Source organism: Hypanus sabinus, chromosome 21, assembly GCF_030144855.1.
Source record: "Hypanus sabinus isolate sHypSab1 chromosome 21, sHypSab1.hap1, whole genome shotgun sequence".
Taxonomy (NCBI): domain Eukaryota; kingdom Metazoa; phylum Chordata; class Chondrichthyes; order Myliobatiformes; family Dasyatidae; genus Hypanus; species Hypanus sabinus.
In genome coordinates, this window is record NC_082726.1 from 7,055,336 (window position 1) to 7,073,179 (window position 17,844).

Here is a 17,844-nt window from a genome sequence, read left to right on the forward strand (position 1 = left end):
GAATGGTTAGACAGCCATAGTGCTCCAGCTGTTTCTTGAAAACATATAGAGGCATGCAAAAGTTTGGGCGCACCGCTCAAAATTTCTGTTACTGCGAATAGTTAAGTGAGTAGAAGATGAACCGATCTCCAAAAGTCATCAAGTTAAAGGTGAAGCATTCTTTTCAACATTTTAAGCAAGATTAATGTATTATTTTTGTTTTGTACAATTTTAGAGTCAAAAAAAGAAAGGAGCACCATGCAAAAGTTTGGGCACACCAAGAAATTTGAGCTCTCAGATAACTTTTTACCAAGGTCTTAGAACTTAATTAGCTTGTTAGGACTATGGCTTGTTCACAGTCATCGTTAGGAAAGACCAAGTGATGCAAATTTCAAAGCTTTATAAATATCCAGACTCCTCAAACCTGGTCCCAACAATCAGCAGCCATGGGCTCCTCTAAGCCGCTGCCTAGCACTCTGAAAATTAAAATAGTTGATGCCCACAAAGCAGGAGAAGGCTATAAAAAGATAGCAACATGTTTTCAGGTAGCCATTTCCTCAGTTTGTAATGTAATTAAGAAATGGCAGTTAACAGGAATGGTGGAGGTCAAGTTGAGGTCTGGAAGACCAAGAAAACTTTCTGAGAGAACTGTGCATAGGATTGCTGGAAAGGCAAATCAAAACCCCCGTTTGACTGCAAAAGACCTTCAGGAAGGTTTAACAGACTTTGGAGTGGTGGTACACTGTTCTACTGTGCAGCGACACCTGCACAAATATGACCCTCATGGAAGAGTCATCAGAAGAAAACCTTTCCTGCATCCTCACCACAAATTCAGTGTCAGAAGTTTGCAAAGGAACATCTAAACAAGCCTGATGCATTTTGGAAACGACTCCTGTGGACCGATGAAGTTAAAATAGAACTTTTTGGCCGCAATGAGCAAAGGTATGTTTGGAGAAAAAAGGGTGCAGAATTTCATGAAAAGAACACCTCTCCAATTGTTAAGCACGGGGGTGAATCAATCATGCTTTGGGCTTGTGTTGCAGCCAGTGGCACGGGGAACATTTCACTGGGAGGGAAGAATGAATTCAATTAAATACCAGCAAATTCTGGAAGCAAACATCACACCATCTGTAAAAAAGCTGAAGATGAAAAGAGGATGGCTTCTACAACAGGATAATGATCCTAAACACGCCTCAAACTACACAATGGACTACCTCCAGAGGCACAAACTGAAGGTTTTGCCATGGCCCTCACAGTCCCCTGACCCAAACATCATCGAAAATCTGTGGATAGACCTCAAAAGAGCAGTACATGCAAGATGGCCCAAGAATCTCACAGAACTAGAAGCCTTTTGCAAGGAAGAATGGGTGAAAATCACCCAAACAAAAGTTGAGAGACTCTTAGCTGGCTACAGAAAGCAGTTAAAAGCTGTGATTCTTGCCAAAGGAGGTGTTACTAAGCACAGCAGGGTGCCCAAACTTTTGTTCTGGGCCCTTTTCCTTTTTTGTTATTTTGAAACTGTAAAAAATGGAAATAAAAAGGTAATCTTGCTTAAAATATTAAAGTAATGTGTCATTTTTAACTTTATGCCTTTTGGAAATCAGGTCATCTTTTACTTGCTTAGCTGTTCACAGTAACAGAAATTTTGACCAGGGTGCCAAAACTTTTGCATGCCACTGTATATAGGTTACAGTAGGGAGTACTTGAGGAGGGAAGGATGGATTATCTAACTCAGTTGTTTGTAAATTCTTCAGCTTTGCCTTTGGCTTATCATTTAAGAAAGGCAATATAGAGACGAAGTGCATTTGAAAGCTGCTCTGATTCTTGTTGAATTGTACTAACTACACTTTGATTCTTAATACAGCACACAGGAAAATAGTTAACATTATCTGGCATATAAACAAGGCCATTTAAAGAGTGGCCTTGTAAAATGCCAGACTACAAAAATGAGGGCAGAAACCTGGAAGATGTTAATTGAAGGCAAGAAGGGCTGTATACTGGATGCCAAATAAATCTCTTAAAATTTCTTCAAAAAGTCTAATTTAAAGGGTACAATATATCTATATATACACATCCATACACAAATATACATATAACTATATAAATAAGTAGTATACAAGAGGGAGCACAAAAAATACTGAGGTAGTCATTGTCCATTCAGGAAATTGATGGGTGAGGGGGAAGCAGCTTCTGAAATGTTGAGTGTGTAACTTCATCCTCCTACACTTCTTAAAAAAGTAATCTAGTTGAATGAAACTTTTTTATTTAGACTCAATTCTTTTGGTGGCTTTTCACTAGCAACTCAACTCTATTAACCCTTCACATAATGTAACCTTCATATTAGAAACAAAATCCAACGGTCAAATACAACAGCCAACAGATACAAATAATGTAGACAGCTCCAAGTCAAGAACAAAACTCCAGTGAACATAACTTAATTCTGTTTCAAGACAACACACACATTCAGATCATTTCCAAGGCTTGGGACAGGCGACCAAGTGATGAATGGGATCATGGAAATGAACTGGTGACATGTAGGGAGGATTACCTACCGGAATCGAACTGCGATTCATGCTCATGAATCTAACCGCTATTATAACTGGTTTCTATAGTAGAAAGAACATGAAAAAGTAGAGGTTCAGGTTAGTTAGACCATGCAATCAGTAGGAACATACAGATTAAAGGAAAGAAAGTGTTTTTTTGTTATGGGTTAGTAAAAAGTATTCCCTCTTCTTTGGACTTCTTCCCTTCTCTACTATTTAAAACTCACTTAATTTCTTACTTTTCAAATTCTGAGAAAAGGTCTTTAACCTGGAGTATCAGCTCTGTTTCACTCTGTTAATGTAGACTGGCATATTAACTGCTTCCAGCATTTTCTGTTGTTTAATGTTCAAATTAGTCCACAAGACAAAGAGTGGAATTAAGCCATTTGGCCCACTGAATCTGCTTCACCATTCCATCATGGCCGATTTATTAACTCTCTCAATCCCATTCTCCTGCTTTCTCCCCATAATATTTGACACCCTGACTAATCAAGAACCTATTAACCTCCACTTTAAATATACCCAATGACTTGGCTTCCACAGCTGGCTGTGGCAATGAATTCCACAGATTCACCACCCAATATTCTGCTTTTCCTAAAAAACTGCCTGCAACTTCCAGTTTATATCCTTCCCATTCCTACTTATTTTCCTCTTCCACTATATAGGCAACAGCGCTGCTCCAAAGAGCACTATATGAGGTTATTCTTACCCTTGGCCATTAGGCTCTATAATGAGTCAACCTGGAGCTGGAGAAGTAATGACCCCCCCCCCCCCCGTTAGACTTTTTGTGGTAACTTATTTGTTTATTCTTTCTACTTCTAGTATTTGTATCCATGCACTTGTAATGCTAGTGTGACACTGTAATTTCCTTTGGGATCAATAAAGTATCTATCTTAACTCCTCTTTATCAATGCTCATCTGCACAATCAAGTCACTGGGCAGCTCACACCGATTTGAAACATGCATTACTCAGAAACATTGAAAATAACTGGAGCTTCCCAAACTCCATTTCAGCTGAGGTCAACTCAGACACAGGAATGTTTGTCAGGAATCCCTTACCTGCTAACATGCTGGAGACTTAAAATCTATTATTAAATTGAAACTTCTTTGATTTACTATTATACAGTCTTTTTAAAAAAATTACCATGACCAGACATGGTATGTTTTATAAACAATCAACTCTCTCAAGGTTAGGTGCACCTTACAACGGAAACGACTATAACAGAGACACACAGATTAACAAGTAATATGCAAAACAGGACTGTGATGTCATGGGTGATTTGACACGATTTAGGAGATTTGGTAGAAAAAAAGTAGCACTATGAAGACAGATATTGTGATTTCCATCAGAACAAGACACTGATTATTACATAATACAGAACAAGAAAGAGATTGTATACATGGATCAACAAATTCATGTTTACTTTTCTGCACTCATGCGCAAATGAACCTCACTCTGCCATCCCAATACCAGATAAAAAGGATACTTAAATGAAGAAAAGTGAATATACACATCACATCAAAAATGAATAAGGACATAAATGTGAAATTACACATCAAATGTTATGATATTGCTTACGCTTGCAAAAGCTTCATACCTGAACTTTGCTCAGTCTCACACACAAGTGATCAAATTCTCAGCTTCAAACTACCTCAGCCAGTCAACATTGAACCTTCATTTCTCCAACAGCTTTGGACAAGTTTTAATCAAACCAAATGGAAAAATAAGGTAAAACATGGAGAAGTCAAAATACCCAAAGAGAAATTGTTTTACAAATTTGCTTCTTTGAGGATGCGTTTTTGGATATTTTATGGATTGTTTCTGCATTTTGAGGGGACACTTTTAGAAAAGGCAGCATTAAAACTTAATTTGCTTTTCTGCGGAAGTATAATTTCTGCTTTCTTGAGAGCTTGCATCATCAAGAAAATACAAAGCAGTTGATAGCTGCCAAAAGTCCAAGATGACAGATACAACACAGAGGAGCCAAAGGTCCAGCTACAAAGTTCCCTGAAAGCGGAACACAAGTAGAAAGGATGGTGAAGGCAGCCTTTGGCTTGCTTGTATTCAGGGCATTGAGTACTGGAGCTGGGATGCAATTCTGGTCACCTAACTAAACAAAGGATGTCACTACACTGAAAAGGATGCAGAAAATTCACAACGATGTTACCAAGACTGGAGGACTTGAGTTATTGAAGAGGGTTCAAAGGAAGTTCATGAAAGTGATTCCCGGAATGATTCCAGCATATGAAGATCATTTGACGGCTCTGGGCCTGTACCCAATGGAATTCTGAAGATTGAGGGGTGACCTCAGTGAAACTATTGAATGTTGAAAGGCCTCAATAGAGTGGATGTGGAGAGGATATTCCTTACGGTGGGAGAGTCGAAGACCAGAAGACACAGTCTTAGAACAGGGGTATCCTTTTAGAATGGAGATGAGGAGGAATTTCTTTAGCCAGAGAGTGGTGAATCTGTGGAATTCATTGCCACAGGTGGCTGTGGAGGCCATTATTATGTATAGTTAAAGCAGTGGCTTATATTTCTTAATTAGTCAGCACATGAAGGGACACGGGGAGAAGGCAAAAGATTGGGGCTGAGAGGGAAAATGGATCAGCCATGATGAAATGGTATAGTAGACTCGATGGGCCAAATGGTCTAATTTCGCTCCTACATCTTATGGTCTTGTAGGAGATACTGGATTGTTGGGACTTTTTTTTGCCTGGAGCAGAAGAGGCTAAAAGGAACCTAAAAGTGGTATATAAAATCATGAGGGACATGGTTAAAGTGGATGGTTAAATTTTCCTCAAGTGGAGAAGAGGGCTTAAGTTGAAGGTAAAAGGGAAGATTTAAAGGGGATTAACATTTTCATGCAGAAGGCAGAGTGTATATGCCCAGCTGCCAGAGGAAGGTGTAAAAACAGGTATACTTACAATGTTTAAAAGAAAATTTGGACAGGTACATGGATAGGAAAGGTTTAGAGGAAGATGGGCCAAATGCAAGCAAATGGGATCAGCTCGTATGGGCATCCTGGTTGACATGGATGAGTTGGGCCAAAGAGATTGAGAAATTGAGAAGGCCCTTTAACTAAGATGTGATGGCATAGAAGAGAGTCCAGAGGAGGTTCATGAGAATGATTCCAGTTAACATATGAGGAGAGTTTGAATGCTCTAGGCCTGTACTCAGTGGAGTACAGAAGAATGGGGGGGGGGGGGTGGAGGGGTGGAATCTCATTGAATCCTATCGAATATTGAAAATTCCGGATAGAATGGATATGGGAAAAATGTTTCCCACAGTGGGTCTAGACAAGGACCATATGGCACAAGCTCAAAATTGAGGAACATCCATTTAGAACAGAGATGAGGAGGTATTTCTTTAGTCAGAAGGTAATGAATCCGTGGAATTCATCACCACAGAGACTTCTGGAGGCCAAGTCATTGAATATATTTAAAGCAGAGATTGACAGGTTGTTGTTTAGCCAAGGTGTCAAAGGTTACAGGAAGACGGTAAGAGAATGGAATTGCGAACTATAATAAATTATGGAATGCGGATAGACTCAATGGGCTGAATGGCCTAATTCTGCTTCTGTGTGTTATGGGTAGCAAACACAAATGTTTATCCAAGCTAAGTTTATACTGCTCTGCAAATGAAGTGAAATTGAGACAGAATCCCACATTACAAACTATTATGAAGCAATAGGCACAAATAGAGCCTGAGAGGTAATTGATATCTGCTTCAGGATCACAAAGCAGCCATTATGCTCCACCAACACGCTCTTTCCTAAACTCACAATGAAAACTCAAAAACCACCAGATAACAAGAACTAACCTGGGAGATCAATCATTATCTGTTGATCCCAAAAATACTGAATAACATGAATGAACTGTCAAAATTACACTAAACTTAGAAAAATGGTGGAAGGCAACAGAAGCTTACTACTCAGAATGCCAAAATGAAAACAAAGGGAATAACAGATGTTGTAGACATGGTGAGTCCATGAGATTTCTAAAAATATTGGAATTCTTAGCAAATGCAAGTTATTATTACGTTTCTTTTCATGGAACACAAGTCTCCATTTAATTCAGTAAGAACAAGAAACAACATTGCAATATCACTGATCAGAATAAAATTCAAGTTAAAACATCTTACTATTGAGTGCCGGATGAGTGACAGCCTATTCTTGGCTTTGTTCTCTGCAAACTCCAGGCTGCTAATGTCCTTTAGACGCGCTCGGTACTTGTTCATTTGCTCCACGATTATCAGTTCCACACACCTGTGGAGAAGATCAATGTGTGATTGAAGTGATCTATTTTTAAATCATTTCTCAGCAAGCAAGTGTGGAACATTTGGAAAATGGGAAATAAAATCAATTCCATTCTACTAATCTTGTTTTGGTCACCTCTCCAAATTCTTTCTCATCTTCCAGAAACACACATTAAATGATTTAAGAAAGCAGTAGTCCAGCTTCAATTATTGCAAACCCACCTCCAATCTCACACCAACATCAGAATTCATAACTTAACTTTTGCATGCAAAAGCCCTGATTTTCATTTATTCTTAAATTACTTTTCAAACTTGTATCCTCAAAATTTGAGTATTTCATAATTGCAAATATTTGTGGATTAAATTCTATCAATCCACTTAGAATCTGCAAAAAATAAAAACCCCAAGAGTCTGATTTTAGACAAAAAGAACAAAGAATGAGAGTAAATTTGTAAAGAACATAAAAGAAGGCCATGAAATCTAGAAAAAAGTTAAAAGGAAAAGACTGGACAAAATGAGGTCCCATAGTTTCAGAAATAAACTGCACAGCAATTTAACAATTTTTTCGGGCTTAGCTTCACAGAGGAGGGTCAGATATCTCCCCAAAATCCTGGGGAACAAAGAGTCAAAATGAAAGAAGGAATTAAATGAACATTAGTATAAAGAGCAGCAATGGAGAAATAAATCGGAGTGAAAGTTGACAAATCCCCAGGGCTGATGGTCCGCAATCCACAGTACAACGATAGACTGCATGGTTGCCTTTCTGGAGATTGTGGAGTGGTTCCATCAGATTGGAAGGTGATAAATGTAATCCCATTATTTAAAAATATAGAAGAGAAAACCTGGAACAGCAGGCTGGATCATTACCAGTTTATGCACTGGTTATAAGAGTTCTACTGCTATGCTGTGAGGTATTTCACTTTAGTAGTTTTCTATAAAAGCAGAGTGTCCCACTGGTAGAATATTTTGGTTTCGGCTAAAGATAAGGAGCCACGTTCTTCAGTTTAGGAATGTGGTGTTAGCTAATCAGGTTGGTGGGATCGGGAAAAGGTTCCAGAGAGAACTGTATAAAGAGAGATTTGTGACAGATAGGGGTGGGTTTCGTGATCTTTTGCCGGGAGTTGTTGTAGAGAAGAGAAGATTGGCAAGACGCCCTTAAGAATTCGACCCGATGGGGAGACACTAAAGCAGAGGAGTCCAAGATCAGAAGTTCTACCAGTGACTAGTGATCAGAATTCAGTACAGTGAGTAACGGTTATATCAAGTCAAGTCACTTTTTATTGTCATTTCGACCATAACTGCTGGTACAGTACACAGTGAAAACCAAACAATGTTTTCCAGGACCATGGTGCTACATGGAACAGTAGAAAATCTACACTGAACTACATAAAAGCTACACTAGACTACAGACCTACCCAGGACTGCATAAAGTGCACAAAACAGTGCAGGCATTACAATAAATAATAAACAAGACAATAGGCACAGTAGAGGGCAGTAAGTTGGTGTCAGTCCAGGCTCTGGGTATTAGGAGTCTGGTGGCTTGGGGGAAGAAACTGTTACATAGTCTGGTCGTGAGAGCCCGAATGCTTCAGTGCCTTTTCCCACATGGCAGGAGGAAGAAGAGTTTGTATGAGAGATGCGTGGGGTCCTTCATGATACTGTTTGCTTTGCAGATGCAGCATATAAATGTCGGTAGTGGCAAGAAGAGAGACTCCGATGATCTTCTCAGCTGACCTCACTATCCATTGCAGGGTCTTGCCATCCGAGATGGTGCAATTTCCAAACCAGGCAGTGATGCAGCTGCTCAGGATGCTCTCAATACAACCCCTGTAGAATATGAGGAGGATGGGGGGGGGGGGGGGAAGATGGACTTTCCTTGGCCTTGGCAGAAAGTAGAGACACTGCTGGGCTTCCTTTGCTATGGAGCTGGTGATGAGGGACCAGTTGAGACTCTCCGCCATGTGAACACCAAGAAATTTGGTGCTCTTTACGATCTCTACCGAGGAGCCGTCGATGTTCAGTGGGGAGTGGTCGCTCAAAGCCTCCTGAAATCAACAACCATTTCTTTTGTTTTGTTCACATTCAGAGACAGGTTGTTGGCTCTGCACCAGTCCGTTAGCAGCTGCACCTCCTCTCTGTAAGCTGACTTGTCGTTCTTGCTGATGAGACCCACCACGGTCATGTCATCAGCAAACTTGATGATGTGGCTTGAACTGTGTTTTGCAGCACAGTCATGAGTCAGCACAGCGAACAGCAGTGGACTGAGCACACAGCCCTGGGGGGCCCTCGTGTTCAGTGTGATGGTGTTGGAGATGCTGCTTCTGATCCAGACTGACTGAGGTTTCCCAGTCAGGAAGCCAAGGATCCAGTTGCAGAGGGAGGTTCAGGCCCAGTAGGCTCAGCTTTCCAGTCAGTTTCTGAGGGATGATTGTGTTGAATGCCGAACTGAATTCGATGAACAGCATTCGAACGTATGTGTCTTTTTTGTCCAGGAGGGTTAGGGCCAGGTGGAGGGTGATGGCAACAGCGTCCAACTTTCACATCCAGTTTTTGGAAGAGATGATCTCTAACGGTAATGTACACATTTAGACTAGTCTAACTGTAAGGGGCCCTTTTATTTTCTTTCTTCATTTTCTTTATCTTAATAACTATTTGATAAAGCTGAAATTGGTAAATATACTTTCTTTATCATTTTTATGCTAGTGTATGATTTGTCATTTCTTGGCAACCGGTAATTCTACATGGGCAGTACTTGCACAGCATTTGCTCAAATCAAGGTTCCATTAATCAGAACTCCCCAACTTTCCTGTCTGGTTGAATCCCAAATCATACTGACCTAGACATATATCTTTACAAAGGTGGCCTTCTCACTGCTGAATCATATGGCTATTAGCAGAGTTAGCTATCGAGCCAAGTTTGTATACGACCCCGGTGAGAGAGTTACACCAGTATTAGGAACAATTCTATTATAAAGGGAATGATAATAGGGCACTTTCAGACCATCACAGAATTAAACATACTCAAACTTGGATCTGATAACAGAGCACGTACACAAAATATACAAAAGTACATTACAGGGTCTTCAACCCACAATGTTGTGCCAACCCTTTAAACTACTCCAAAATCGATCTAATCCTTTCCTCCTTTTTCTTTTCATTTATCTGCCCATTTAAGAATCTCTTAAATGTCCCTAATGTATCTGCCTCTACCATCACCCCTGACATTGTGTTCCACAGACTTACCATTCTCTGTGTAAAAAATCTACCTCAGATATTTCTCCCCATACTTTTCTCCAATAACCTTAAAATTAGGATCCCTCACATTAGCCATTGCTGCTCTGGGAATAAGGTGCTGGCTGTCCACTCTGTCTATGTCTCTTACCTCTGATCATTGTGTACAAGATGTTACGAGACAAAATCAAAATGTTTTGAAAGGGAAATGATGTTTGACAAAACTATACTGAATGTTAAAGATTTAGCTGAAGTCTAATTAGTTTTCATTGTAATGTGAAAACCCAAGAACAAGCAGACTAAACTTTTCTCCAATCACAAGCTTTCATGTCCTCAGTGCTGCATTACTATCATTCTTTATATATCAAACTTTAATGCTAAGAAACGGAAGTAATCTTACGCAGTTGTTTTTGAAATATCTTGAACGCTTTGTAATGGGTCTGTAGTATCTGGACATCGAATAATACATGGAGCAAAGACAATGGCCAATGCATTTGAGGACATCCGATTGGTCTCTTCTTGCAGGGCAATTCTAGAAAGCAGCACAAAAACAGAGTGTGGAAAAGAAGTAAGAATTATGAAAATTATTCATTCCTTCAAGTTGTGCATTACCAGAACAAGTTTACTACAGATAGACTTGAGTAAATTTCTGTGCAAAATTTTCATGTCAATTGCCAACAGAAATATAGAATATATTTCACCATCTTCAGTTGGTCCCATAACTAAGTGGTATTCCAGAACACACTGCAGTTGCTAGACTAGAGCTGAGAATTAAAAAGTCAGGTCTGAATAGCAACTAAGCCACCACACTTTCAAAGCCCCAGATTCAGCAGCCCAATGAGAGATCTCACACATCAGTGTCTGAATAAACTGCAAATAGTTTGGCAAATAAGTGCAAGGTATATTTGAAACAAACATACTTCATGTCAGCCACAACTATTGGACTGTCTATATCACAATAAATCAACTAAGTTATACAAAGCATTTTTACATGAAAAGGGATTTTCTGTCAGCCACCATTTATCTGGAAGACCTGGGATTTTTTACTCTCTGCACAATGACACCTCTTACTGCTACATTCAGGGGACACTCACAAGGATCTAGGATCACTAACTGTGGCATCACTTCTCCTGATGTCAGCTGGTAACGTGGGTCATTTCCAGAGGACCCTTGGCTTTGACAGACAAAACCAATCCCCAGTTTTGTTGTCTATCCAAGGCGTTACATTTTTGGATGCTTCTCAAAGTCCCCAACAGAATGTTTTTCAAAGAAATTCATATAACATATCTTATAAATGAAATATTAAAACATTAAAAATTCAACATACACCTCATGTTTCTGTATTACTAATTGTTGGCTGTTCAGTCTCTTATGCTGTTCTGCGATTCAGTGCTGCACTCTATACAGAGAGGAGTTACAGGCAGATGGTCACACCGGAGCCACGGGAGGCAGACAAATGGGTCATGGTTAGGAGGGGGAAGGGGAAGAGTCAGGTACTAGAGAGTACCCCAGTGGCTGTACCCCTTGACAATAAGTACTCTTGTCTGGGTACAGCCTACCTGGGGCAAGCAACAGTGGCCGTGCCTCTGGCACAAAGTCCAGCCTTGTAGCATAGAAGGGTAAGGAAAGGAAGAGGAAGGCAGTAGTAATAGGGGACTCGATAGTTAGGGGATCAGATAGGCGATTCTGTGGAAGCAGTCGGGAGACCTACCTCGTTCCTGTACCAAAGACGCCGCGCCCCAATGGCTCCAATGACTACAGACCATTGGCATTGACCTCCCACATCATGAAGACCCTGGACAGACTTGTTCTAGAGCAGCTCCAGCCTATGGTTAGGCCACACTTAGACCCTCTCCAGTTCACCTATCATCCCCGACTAGGAGTTGAGGATGCCATCATCTACCTGCTGAACCATGTCTACACCCACCTGGACAAGCTGGCAAGCACTGTGAGGATCATGTTTTTTGACTTCTCCAGTGCGTTCAACATCATCCACCCTGCTCTGCTGGGTGAGAAGCTGACAGTGATGCAGGTGGATGCTTCCCTGGTGTCATAGATTATTGACTACCTGACTGGCAGACCACAGTACGTGTGCTTGCAACACTGTGTGTCAGACAGAGTGGTCAGCAGCACTGGGGCTCCACAGGGGACTGTCCTGTCTCCCTTTCTCTTCACCATCTACACCTCGGACTTCAACTACAACACAGAGTCTTGCCATCTTCAGAAGTTTTCTGATGACTCTGCCATAGTTGGATGCACCAGCAAGGGAGATGAGGCTGAGTACAGGGCGATGGTGGGAAACTTTGTCACATGGTGCGAGCAGTATCATCTGCATCTTAATGTGAAAAAGACTAAGGAGCTGGTGGTGGATCTGAGGAGGGGTAAGGCACCGGTGACCCCTGTTTCCATCCAAGGGGTCAGTGTGGACATGGTGGAGGATTATAAATACCTGGGGATATGAATGGACAATAAACTGGACTGGTCAAAGAACACTGAGGCTGTCTACAAGAAGGGTCAGAGCTGTCTCTATTTCCTGAGGAGACTGAGGTCCTTTAACATCTGCCGGACGATGCTGAGGATGTTCTACAAGGCTGTGATGGCCAGTGCTATCATGTTTGCTGTTGTGTGCTGGGGCAGCAGGCTGAGGGTAGCAGACACCAACAGAATCAACAAACTCATTCGCAAGGCCAGTGATGTTGAAGGAGTGGAACTGGACTTTCTGACAGTGGTGTCTGAAGAGGATGCTGTCCAAGTTGCATGCCATTTTGGACAATGTCTCCCATCCACTCCATCATGTACTGGTTAGGCACAGGAGTACATTCAGCCAGAGACTCATTCCACCGAGATGTAACACTAAGCGTCATAGGAAGTCATTCCTGTCTGTGGCCATCAAACTTTACAACTCCTCCCTCGGAGTGTCAGACACCCTGAGCCAATAGGCTGGTCGTGGACTTATTTCCACTTGGCATGATTAACTTATTATTATATAATTATTTATGGTTTTATATTGCTATATTTCTTCGCTATTCTTGGTTGGTGCAGCAATAACGAAACCCAATTTCCCTTGGGATCAATAAAGTATGTCTGTCTGTCTGTAGTTTGTCTCCCTGGTGCCAGGGTCCAGGATGTTTCTGATCACGTCCAAGATATCCTGAAGTGGGAGGTTCAGGAGCCAGAGATTGTGGTACATGTAGGTACCAATGACATAAGTAGGAAAAGGGAAGAGGTCCTGAAAGGAGAATATAGGGAGTTAGGAAGGGAGTTCAGAAGAAGGACCACAAAGGTAGTAATCTCGGGATTACTGCCTGTACCACGTGACAGTGAGAGTAGGAATGGAATGAGGTGGAGGATAAATGCGTGGCTGAGGGATTGGAGCAGGGGGCAGGGATTCAAGTTTCTGTATCACTGGGACCTCTTTTGGAGCAGGTGTGACCTGTACAAAAAGGACAGGTTGCACTTGAATCCTAGGGGGACCAATATCCTGGCGGGGAGATTTGTGAAGGCTACTGGGGAGATTTTAAACTAGAATGGTTGAGGGGTGGGAATCAAATTGAAGAGACTAGGAGAGATGAGGTTAGTTCACAAATAGAGAAAGCTAGTCTACAGTATGTGAGGGAGGATAGGCAGGTGACAGAGCACACAGACCAACGATGTAGGGGAGAAGGAAGAAGAAGATTATAAAGTTGTTTTCATCATTAGGGATAAACAGAGAGTAAGAGGTGGAGAGTTGCATCTATTTTAATGTTCAGAGCATTGTAAGAAAGGTGGATGAGCTTAGAGCATGGATTGATACCTGGAAATATGATGTTGTAGCTATTAGTGAAACATGGTTGCAGGAGGGGTGTGATTGGCAACTAAATATTCCTGGATTTTGTTGCTTCAGCTGTGATAGAATTGGAGGAGCAAAAGGGGGAGGTGTTGCACTGCTTGCCAGAGAAAATATTACAGCGGTGCTTTGGCAGGATAGATTAGAGGGCTCGTCTAAGGAGACTATTTGAGTGGAATTGAGGAATGGGAAAGGGGTAGTAACACCTGTAGGGGTTTATTATAGACCACCTCACAGGGAGTGAGAATTGGAGGAGCAAATTTGTAGGGAGAGAGCAGATATCTGTAGTAAGCACAAGGTTGTGATTGTGGGAGATTTTAATTTTCCACACAAAGACTGGGAAGCCCATTCTATAAAAGGGCTGGATGGTTTAGAGTTTGTAAAATGTGTGCAGGGTAGTTTTTTGCAGCAATACATAGAGGTACCAACTAGAGAAGGGGCAGTGTTGGATCTTCTGTTAGGGAATGAGATAGGTCAGGTGATGGAGGTATGTGTTGGGGAGCACTTCGGGTCCAATGATCACAAGGCCATTAGTTTCAATATAATTATGGAGAAGGATAGGACTGCACCCAGGATTGAGATTTTTGATTGGAGACAGGCTAACTTTGAGGAGATGCAAAAGGATTTAGAAGGAGTGGATTGGGTCAATTTGTTTTATGGGAAGGATGTAATAGAGAAATGGAGTTCATTTATGAGGTGAAATTTTGAGGGTATAGAATCTTTATGTTCCTGTTAGGTTGAAAGGAAAGGTTAAAAGTTTGAGAGAGCCATGGTTTTCAAGGGATATTGGAAACTTGGTTCGGAAAAAGAGGGAGAACTACAATAAGTATAGGCAGCATGGAGTAAATGAGATGCTCAAGGAATATAAAGAATGTAAAAAGAATCTTAAGAAAGAAATTAGAAAAGCTAAAAGAAGATATGAGGTTGCTTTGGCAAGTAAGGTGAAAATAAATCCAAAGGGTTTCTACAGTTATATTAATAGCAAAAGGATAGTGAGGGATAAAATTGGTCCCTTAAAGAATCAGAGTGGACAGCTATGTGTGGAGCCAAAAGAGATGGGGGAGATTTTTGAACAATTTCTTTTCTTTGGTATTCACTAAGGAGAAGGATATTGAATTGTGTAAGGTAAGGGAAACAAGTAGGGTAGTTATGGAAACTATGATGATTCAAGAAAAGGAAATACTGTTGCTTTTAAAAAATATAAAGGTGGATAAATCTCCAGGTCCTGACAGGATATTCCCTACGACCTTGAGGGAAGTTAGTGTAGAAACAGCAGTGGCTCTGACAGAAATATTTCAAATGTCATTAGAGACGGGGATAGTGCCAGAGGATTGGCGTATTGCTCATGTGGTTCCATTGTTTAAAAAGGGTTCTAAGAGTAAACCTAGCAATTATCGGCCTGTAAGTTTGATGTCAGTGGTGGGTAAATTAATGGAAAGTATTCTTGGAGATGGTATATATAATTATCTGGATAGACAGGGTCTGATTAGGAACAATCAACATGGATTTGTGCGTGGAAGGTCATGTCTGACAAATCTTATTGAATTTTTTGAAGAGGTTATTAGGAAAGTTGACAAGGGTAAAGCAGTGGATGTTATCTATATGGACTTCAGTAAGGTCTTTGACAAGGTTCCACACAGAAGGTTAGTTAGGAAGGTTCAATCGTTAGGTATTAATATTCAGGTATTAATATTCAAGTAGTAAAATGGATTCAACAGTGGCTGGATGGGAGATGCCAGAGAGTAGTGGTGGATAACTGTCTGTCACGTTGGAGGCCGGTGACTAGTGGTGTGCCTCAGGTTTCTGTACTGGGTCCAATGTTGTTTGTCATATACATTAATGATCTGGATGATGGGGTGGTAAATTGGATTAGTAAGCATGCAGATGATACTGAGATAGGTAGCGTTGTGGATAATGAAGTAGGTTTTCAAAGCTTGCAGAGAGATTTAGGCCAGTTAGAAGAGTGGGCTGAGAGATGGCAGATGGAGTTTAATGCTGATAAGTGTGAGGTGATACATTTTGGTAGGAATAATCAAAATAGGACATACTTGGTAAATGGTAGGGCATTGAGGAATGCAGTAGAACAGAGTGATCTAGGAATAATGGTGCATAGTTCCCTGAAGGTGGAATCTCATGTGAATAGGGTGGTGAAGAAAGCTTTTGGTATGCTAGCCTTTATAAATCAGAGCATTGAGTATAGGAGTTGGGATGTAATGTTAAAATTGTACAAGGCATGGGTGAGGCCAAATTTGGAGTATTGTGTACAGTTCTGGTCACTGAATTATAGGAAAGATGTCAACCATACAGAGAGAGTACAGAGGAGATTTACTAGAATGTTACCTGTGTTTCAGCACCTAAGTTACAGAGAAAGGTTGAACAAGTTTGGTCTTTATCCTTTGGAGTGTATAAGGTTGAGGGGGGACTTGATAGAAATATTTAAAATTATGAGGGGGATAGATAAAGTTGACATGGATAGGCTTTTTCCATTGAGAGTAGGGGAAATTCAAACAAGAGGACATGAGTTGAGAGTTAAGGGGCGAAAGTTTAGGGGTAACAAGAGGGAAAACTTCTTTACTCAGAGAGTGGTAGCTGTGTGGAACGAGCTTCCAGTAGAAGTGGTAGAGGTAGGTTCGATTTTGTCATTTAAAAAAAAATTGGATAGGTATATGGACAGGAAAGGAATGGAGGGTTATGGGCTGAGTGCAGGTAGGTGGGACCAGGTGAGAGTAAGCATTCGGCACGGACTAGAAGGGCCGAGATGGCCTGTTTCTCTGCTGTGATGGTTATATGGTAATCTAGAGCATTCTGTCAGAGAAAGGCAGGCAGGATGTGGGGGAGGATGTTTCCCTTGGGGCATATCTAGACTAAGGGATCAGCGTTTCCTGTTATGGGCCAAAGAATTTAGGACTGAAATGAGGAGTAATTTCTTTATTCAGAGACTCTGGAGGTTAAGTCACTGAATATATTAAAGTCAAAGACAATGTTCCTATCCTTCCCCAGCAATGCTCCCCAACTCTTTCTCTGCTATATTGACTGCATAGCTGTTTCAGGCACCCATGGGAACTCAGTTTCTCCAACTTTGCCTCTTCCACCCTGCCCTTAATCACTGCCCATTTCTGACAACTCCCTCTCCTTTCTTGATCTCTCTGTCTCCATCTCTGGAATCAAAATGTCAACTGACATCTTTTACAAACCTACCAATTCCCATAGTTATCCTGATTCTTCCACCCAGTCTCCCATAAAAACACTGTTCCCTTTTCGCATTTGCTCCACCCCATCTGTTACTTTCTAGGACATCAGATTGTCCTCCTTTCTTCAAAGAAAGGGGTTTTGCTTCCTCCATCAGAGATGCTGCCCTCATTCACATATCTTCCTTTTCCCAGACGTTTCTGCTCACCCTATCTTTCCATCGCCTTAACAGTGATAGAGTTCCTCTTGTCCTTAACTACCAACGCATTAGCCTTCACATCCAACGCATCATACTTCGCAGCTTCTACCATCTCTATAGGGATCTTACCACCAAATATATCTTTACCTCCCCCCTCTCCACTTTCCACAGGGATTGCTCCCACCATGACTCCCTTGACCACTCGTCCTCCCCACTAATCTCCGTCCTGGCACTTATCCCTGCAAATGGCCAATCAGGGCCCAAACACTCCTTCCAGGTGAGGCAACACTTCACCTGTGAATCTGCTGGGGGTTGTCTATTGTGTCTGGTGATCCTGATGTGACATCCTCTACATTGGTGAGACCTGTCACAAATCGGGGACTGCTTTGTGTGCACCTCTGCTATCAGTTGTTATGAGTGATGAACAGACCTGTTGGAAATTGGGTGCAGAGTTAACCATTTCTGCCCCCCCGAGAACTATGAACTATTGCTATGCTGCTACTGAGAGAGAGATGACGCCCAGGCAAGAACATCTGCTGCAGATAAGACAGAGAGAGAGACTGTTGATTTATTGTATTTTGACTCTTCCTGGATTATTTACCTTTCACTACAAGGACTTT

At 41.3% G+C, this 17,844-nt stretch overlaps 1 protein-coding gene across 6 annotated transcripts in view; it reads right to left on the reverse strand.

Moving 5' to 3' along the window:
- The window catches only part of myo9aa (myosin IXAa), a 339,254-nt gene that overhangs the window by 13,255 nt on the left and 308,155 nt on the right, over positions 1-17,844 (reverse strand). For all 6 annotated transcript variants that reach the window (XM_059945895.1, XM_059945894.1, XM_059945899.1 and 3 more), the window contains 2 exons: positions 10,411-10,542; positions 6,667-6,790 (listed from right to left, as the gene is read on the reverse strand). In XM_059945895.1, coding sequence (XP_059801878.1) covers positions 6,667-6,790; positions 10,411-10,542 — 256 coding nt within the window. The remainder of the gene's footprint in view (positions 1-6,666; positions 6,791-10,410; positions 10,543-17,844) is intronic.